Source organism: Prunus dulcis, chromosome 4 (assembly GCF_902201215.1).
Source record: "Prunus dulcis chromosome 4, ALMONDv2, whole genome shotgun sequence".
NCBI lineage: Eukaryota > Viridiplantae > Streptophyta > Magnoliopsida > Rosales > Rosaceae > Prunus > Prunus dulcis.
The window spans coordinates 10270449-10278374 of record NC_047653.1 but is presented as its reverse complement, the minus strand read 5'-3'; the positions used below and the strand labels follow the sequence as shown (position 1 = coordinate 10278374).

At 35.4% G+C, this 7926-nt stretch overlaps 1 protein-coding gene across 1 annotated transcript in view; it reads right to left on the bottom strand.

Annotated features, from left to right (window-relative positions):
- Positions 1 to 7783: 7783 nt before the first annotated feature.
- Positions 7784 to 7926, bottom strand: part of LOC117625333 (receptor-like protein 2) — a 2284-nt gene continuing 2141 nt past the window's right edge. The window contains exon 2 of the mRNA XM_034356908.1: positions 7784 to 7926. Coding sequence (XP_034212799.1) covers positions 7784 to 7926 — 143 coding nt within the window.

Genomic DNA, 7926 nt, shown 5'->3' with positions numbered 1-7926 from the left:
GCCATCTTCTTTAAAAACCCTTTGTCGTTATGTGGAAATGACACTCCTGCCTGAGGATAAGATCCTGCAATTTACAATTGATAAGGAGGTGTTTGGTGGTGAACGCGATACCTTCCTCCTGCTTGAAGATATTACACAATTTGCAGGCATGGAAGAAATTGGAGCTACTGTGGTTGCTGTATATATGAGGTTTGTCATTCTAAAATAATACGTCGTTGGTTTATATATTGCGTCGTCTTAACTAACTAACCACGTCGTTAGTATGTACCGTCGTGATAAATATATTATAACGTCCTTTTCTATTTCAGTACGTCGTGTGAAATTTTATAATACGTCGTTTTGTTATACATAACCGTCGTGTGTTTTTTTTGTGCTGACTTGTTTATATTATTTTATGTATTTAGGTACTTACATGATGTTTTGAAACAAGCAAATATGTGCAGCATGGTTGGCTTTATCGACCATGCTACAGTTAGTGCCAACTCTGGGACAATAGCTGACAGATCACGATTGGTAGCAGCTCGACTTCAGAAGACGGACGGTGAACAGATTTTCATGATGCCTTACAATCCAGGGTTAGTCTCCTTAGGATTTTGTTTTTATGATTTTCAATAAATGACAACGTATAAACTAACCACGTCGGTGTTTTATTTTATTGAGTCGTTTGAAACTACTAACCACGTCGGTAGTTATTTATCGTCGTGATAAATATATAATGTCGTCGATTGCTACTTTATTTTGTCGTGTGAAATATTATAATACGTCGTTTTTGTAAATAACCGTCGTTTTTATATTAATTTTGTGCAGCCGTCATTGGATCTTGCTGATTGTAAGAGCAAAGAAGGAGACCGTCTCTTTTCTGGATCCTCTGCCAGGTCATCGTGTGGTCGACGAAGAGGCGAAAAACATCGTGAACAGTGCTATAAAAATATATAATACCCACATAGCCCGAGCAGGACGTAAAAATGTAATTTGGAAAACTCTCTCAGGCACACCAAAGCAACCCAGCAATGTCGAATGCGGGTACTATGTGATGCTTTTCATGAGGGACATCATCAATGATCCTTCCTTGGGGTTTGAGAATAAGGTAAGAAGAAATTACCTTCATAAATTGATTCCAATTAATCATTAAACCCAACTCCTCTTCGAAATTGATTCCTGCATAATCAGAAAATGAAAGCACTACATTAGCTGCTTTCCCTTATAGCTTTCTCTCACAGCAATTTTTAACAATAAGTGATTTTCTCACAGTTTACCAAACAGGTTGGGCTTCTCAAAATTTTTTAAAAATCACTTATCACCCCAAATAAGCAATGCCAAACTGGCACTGAATCTCCATTTTTTAGTTGTCTAAGATGGTATTACACGACGGTGTTTTTAGAACTGTCGTCTTTTTAAAAACCACGACGGTTTTGACAATACATCGTCGCTCAAAGTCTTGCGACCAATTTTCTTGTGAAAAATAATTCGTCAGCTCAAAGTGACTTTAAAGCTGACGAAAAGTAAACTTCATCGCTCAAAGTCCTTAAAACCGTCGCGCAAACTTGCGCGACAAAATTGCGTGACGAAATAATAAATCGTGCTCAAAGTCTTGGCGACCAATTTTGTGCGACGAAAAATAATTCGTCGCTCAAAGTGACTTTGCGCGACGAAAAGTAAACTTCGTCGCGCAAAGTCCTTATAAAAATAAATAAAATTAAAAAATTATTTTTAAAATTTTTTTCCATGACGTAATCCAAACATTTTGTCACCTAAACCAATTTATTTTTGTTTTTTATTTTGTATGCACAACACTTAAGAAATTAAACGGTATATATATTTATTAAGTAACTTTAAATTTATTATTTTAGATCGGATCGGATTTTTATTAGAAAAATATATTCTTGTTGTTCGGATTGGGTTTTTGTTAGAAAATATATATTTTAAATTGATGATCGAATTATTTCATTGTATTCATATCGGGTCAAGGAGTGTAGCAGTAAAAAATCATCAAAATCGGAGTTCAAATAACCGTTAAATCTTGATTTTTCATTATAACCGTCGAAAAGTTTTATCTCCTTACTTGATCTCTGAATGTTTATTTTTTTCGATTTTTGGCGTATATGATCTCGAAGTATAAACAAACAAGTTTGACGGTTGGATCATTGAAACTAGTTTTTTTGAATGCATATGCCATCAAAACAATATATTCACTAACAATTAAGAGTTTATTTATACTTTAGTTAAATATAACATAAGATTTTGTGGTATCCACTAGTGTAAATATTTTAAATTGAAGATCAAATTCAGTCATTGTATTCATATAGGGTCAAGGAGTGTAGCTGTAAAAAAATCATCAAAATCGGAGTTAAAATAACCATTAAATCTTGATTTTTCATTTATAACCATCGAAAAGTTTTGTCCCGTTACTTGATCAATGAATGTTTATTTTTTTTCGATTTTTGGCGTATATGATCTCGAAGTATAAACAAAAAAGTTTGATCGTTGGATCGTTGAAACTAGTTTTTTTGAATGCATATGCCATCAAAACAATATATTCACTAACAATTAAGAGTTTATTTATACTTTCGTTAAATATAACATAACATTTTGTGGTATCCACTAGTGTAAATGTTTTAAATTGAAGATCAAATTCAGTCATTGTATTCATATAGGGTCAAGGAGTGTAGCTGTAAAAAAAATCATCAAAATCGGAGTTAAAATAACCGTTAAATCATGATTTTTCATTTATAACCGTCGAAAAGTTTTGTCCCGTTACTTGATCTATGAATGTTTATTTTTTTCGATTTTTGGCGTATATGATCTCGAAGTATAAAAAAACAAGTTTGACGGTTGGATCTTTGAAACTAGTTTCGTAGAATGCATATGCCATCAAAATAATATATTCACTAACAATTAAGAGTTTATTTATACTTTCGTTAAATATAACATAAGATTTTGTGGTATCTACTAGTGCAAATGTTTTAAATTGAAGATCAAATTCAGTTATTGTATTCGTATAGGGTCAAGGAGTGTAGCTGTAAAAAAATCATCAAAATCGGAGTTAAAATAACCGTTAAATCGTGATTTTTCATTTATAACTATCGAAAAGTTTTGTCCCGTTACTAGATCTCTGAATGTTTGTTTTTTTTGATTTTTGGGGTATACGATCTTGAAGTATATACAAACAAGTCTTATGGTTAGATCGTTGAAGTGTGTGTGTGTGTATATATATTTATTTATTAAGTAGCTTTAAATTTATTTATTTTGTACATATAACACTTAAGAAATTGAATAGTATATACATTTATTAAGTAGCTTTCACCTTAATTATATTTTAAATCATAAAATAAAATATTTTTATTTTTTTATTATTCATAACAATTATTTTTATAAATATTGTGCTACGAACCAATTTTTCGTCTCTCAAAAGTTTGCGCGACCAACAGTTCATCGTGCAAAACTCAAAAAATTTGGGAGAGTACCAAAAATGGGACGCGGGTTTTTAAAATTAAAAAAAAAAAAACTTTAGACTTTGCGCGACCAATATTTTTTGTCACGCAAAAATTTGGGCGGGTACAAAAAATGGGACACGGGAATTTTTTTATATAATTGTTTTAGACTTTGCGCTACCAATATGTATTTTTCCTCGGGCAAAAATTTAAAGATTTTGGCGGGTACCAAAAATGGGATGCGGGAATTTTTTTTTTTTAAAATAATTTTTTTAGACTTTGCGTGACCAATATTCCTATATTCGTCGCGCAAAATTTTGAGAGACCAATATGTTTCGTCGCGCAAAAATTTGGGTGGGTACCAAAAATGGGACGTGGGAATTTTTTTTAATAATTGTTTTAGACTTTGCGCGACCAATATGTATTTTTCGTCGCACAAAAATTTAAAAATTTTGGTGGGTGCCTAAAATGGGATGCGGGAATTTTTTTTTCCAAAAATAATTTTTTTTAGACTTTGCGCGACCAATATTCCTATATTCGTCGTGCAAAACGTTAGTATTCGTCGCGCAAAACTCTAAAAATGTGGGCGGGTACCAAAAATGGAACGCGGGAATTTTTTATTTTTTATAAATTTTTTTGAGACTTTGCGCGACCAATGGTTTTTGTCGCACAAAACCTTTGCGCGACCAATGTGTTTCGTCGCGCAAAGTTTTGCGCGACCAATATCTTTTCGTCGCGCAAAGTGACTTTGCGCGACCAATATTTTTTCGTCGCGCAAAGTTTCTTTGCGCGACCAATATTAAAGTGACTTTGCGCGACCAATGAAAAAATTTTGTCGCGCAAAGTCTTTCTTCACGATCTTTGCGCGACGGATTCTGCGCGACGAAGTTTTTGTCGCGTTAAAATTTGTGCGACTACAATGTATTTTGCGCGACGAAATTCTCTTCGTCGCGCAAAGTGTAAAATGTAGTAGTGTGTAACCTATCTTCATTAATGAGATTTCTCAAGGGGATCACCAAAAAGGATGCAGGCAATTGCTAAACCTCTATAAATACTTGTGTCATTTGTGCTTGGTAAATTTCCTCTGTGTGTGTGAGTGTTAGACACTTCCATCATTGTGTTTGTCTAAAGTCCATCAACAACAAGATCATAAGGGAGTTGTTTTCTCAACAAGTGGTATCAAAGCTGTGTTTGGTAGTTAGTGCTAGTTCATTTTCGAAGTGCTAGTGGGTTGAAGATGGCAGGTGACAAGGAAGCTGAAAGTGTAAGCAGTTCACAACAACAGAAGCAACCACAAGCAGCCAGCAGAAGGTGGAGTTAAAACCATTCACAGGAAAGGAAAACTTCACACTTTGGCAACGAATGATGAAGTCATAATGACAAATGAGGAGTGGTATGTAATCGACGAGTTAGCCAGATGAGCCATCTAAAACTACATCGCTAATGCAGGATAAAATGAAGCAAACATGGTGCAGGATACGGCGAAGCAAACATGGAAGAAGCTCGAAGAGATGTTTGAGGGGAAGTCGCTGTCCAACAAACTCTTCCTCAAGGAAAAGCTCCTAAATCTTTGGATGAAGGAGGGAGCTAATTTAATGGAACATTTAAGTAGCTTCAATAGATGTGTTAATGACTTGCAAAGAATGGAAGTTATTTATAGTACGGAGGATAAGGCTCTTATGTTGCTAACATCCTTACATCCGTCCTATAAACACTTTCGAACTACGCTTATGTTTGAGAAGGTTACCCTGGATTTTGAGTTTGTGGTGCATTACATTATGACACTCCATAGAATGACCCGACGTTCAGGAGAAAGCTCTCAAGGTGAAGGTCTATTTGCTAAGACCAGAGAGAGAAGCCGTTCAAGGAAGCGTGAAGGCAAGAAAGGCAATGGAGGAAGGTCAACATCCAAGGCAAAAGAAGGTTGTTTCGAGTGTGGGTCAAAGGAGCACCGGAAGAATAATTGCCCCACATGGAAGGAGAAGAAGAACAAAGGGAAGAACTCACCAAAAACATTCTTCTTAAGAATTCTTCCTTGACCTTCAGTTCTGTCTATATAAACATTCTTCTTTTTGCTTGTTTAACTAGTAAATACCCTTCCTTGATTTTCAGCTTGTGTTCCACCAAACTTCTATCCAACCCTGGCATTTCAGAATAATGCCATTCAAAGCAGTCTTTGAACTCATGCAGAAGTGCAATGATTTCTGTTTATAAAAGCTATTCTAGCAATCCGCTAATAAAAGTTGGCCTTGGATGTCCTTTTGCCCCCAAGTCTACTTCTTCCAAAGGGTCTTGTACTTCTAGTAAGGAATCATCTAATGATGCTGGCTCAATATCCAGAATCCCCCAAGTCTATTTTCTCTTGGGAGTGTTCTCAAGTAGAAATTCTGCCATATTAATGGCTGGACTCTGTATAAAATTTCTCATTTCCTCCCAATATGCCAACAACCTATTTTTTGTTGCTCAATCCTTTTCTTCTTGAGTTGTACTAATTATTGGAAAATTGGAGATTCAGCATAATAGGTCTCTTCTAGTCCTCTAAAGAACTGGCCAAACCTCATTCAATGAGCTTTTGGGGCCGTGACACCACGGGGGCAACCGTTTTGGTTCGCTTCAAAGAAAGTAAATGGACCAAGGTCTTCATGTTAATACCTTGCCTCCATACATAGTGCAGATAGGAGAAATGGCCGTGAATTGGCCTCAACTCTCACTAGAAATCCTTCCTCATGCCACATAGCTAACTGCTGATGAAGAGTAAAGGGAATACAAAGACTTTAATAAATCCAGTACCTTCCAAGCAGTGCATTATAAGTAGCAAATAGAGTATCTACTGCAAAGAAAGCAATTTTCATTTTCTTGGCTCCAACCAGGACATCTACATCTAAAATACTGTGTGTCCTGGTAATGTCTCCAGAGAAATTGGTCACTGTTAGCTGAGTTGGCATCAAGTCTTTCTCAGTTCTGCTTAGCTTTGTCATCATTCTGTGTGGCAAAAGATTTATGGTTGCACCTCCACCAACCATTATTTTAGAGACCGGAGCTCCTCCCATATTGATAGTAATGAAGAGAGGTCTTAGATGATTTGCCATTTCTTTGGTTGGTTTGGCAAAAAAATCTGTTTCAAAGGTATTTTCCAATCAATTATGCCTAGCCTTAACTTAGTGCTTGGCTCTACAGACTTCTCTTCATTGTCTATCCCTGTTAACCTACACTCAAAAACTTCTTCAAATACTACATCATCCTCTAGGACATTGTTCTGTCCTTATATGGCTCTGAAGTTCCCTAAACTAACGAACACCGTGTTAGCCTTCCAGTAAGGAAAATTCCAATTTTGTGTCAAATTTTTTCAAATCATCATGAGGAAGATTGCTTGTTTGCTTTCGGTAGCTTGTAAGATCTTGTGATCTTTGATTTCATGGGTCAGCCTGGGCTAATTTTTGAGTTTTCTTTTTGTTTGATTGGTATGTTGGTTGGGTGTCTTTTGTTTAGTCTAGGCACTCTTATATTTATAGAAGAAAATGTCATGAGGAAATCTGGATATTTTGAGACTTAGGCTAAGCCTTATTTTAATGCAAAAGTGGCAAAAAAAGCTCTGTCAATCAATGCATTGATCGTTTTTGGCTTCCGCTCCTCAATGTTCTTGAATGTCTACTGATATTTCCTTTTTGTAGAGAGGCCTGAACTGGCATGAACATGATGCTAAAAAAACCCTCCATCGTTGGATGCAATAAATATCCTTTTTTTAAAACAAAGCATTCCGACGATTTGTAATAAATAGCTGTATTTCTTCAACTAAGGCCATACTGACCTTAATTTCTAGCTATCGAGGTCATCAAAACTATTTGGAGTTTAGTTACCAACGGTGAGAATTCATCTTGATACCTTGATAAGAAAAGTGAAAGGGTTGAGAATAATTCAAGTAATCTAGTCCCTTTGGATTTAAATCACCATTTCATGGTAATTCAACCCCAATTTACGAAATTTTTGAACTAAGTTAATCCCCTTCTTTACCAACCGTATGGGTTTTACACCACTTTCGGTAAAAAGCCCAACATAATTTGGCAAGGAGAAGTCCAGAGCCAAATTGGGCAACTTAAGCGGTTTTTAGGCCCAAACAGTTGCTTTATCGACTTTAGACAATTGAGTTAAATTGCAAATGCATTACAACTTGTTTATTGTATTTTCTCTTGTCTGCATGAGTTTAGGGTTTCTTTTCCCCCATAACTTTATGAATCGAGCATTATATATCCTTTAAATTTGAGTCCAGTTACTTTGAAAAGAAGAATAAGAGAAAAAAAGGTAAAAGCAAACTGAAAATGTAAAATAAAAAGTACAATATTAATAATGTATATCTAGCCTCTAAGCCTTCTTTTCATCGTGTTGATGCGCACTGTTACCATCACATAAAGCCTATCTTGTACATTGTCTATGAATCGAAAATACGCATATCTCCATGTCTTGTTGATAATTAAACAACCACAAACCCCCCAAAATC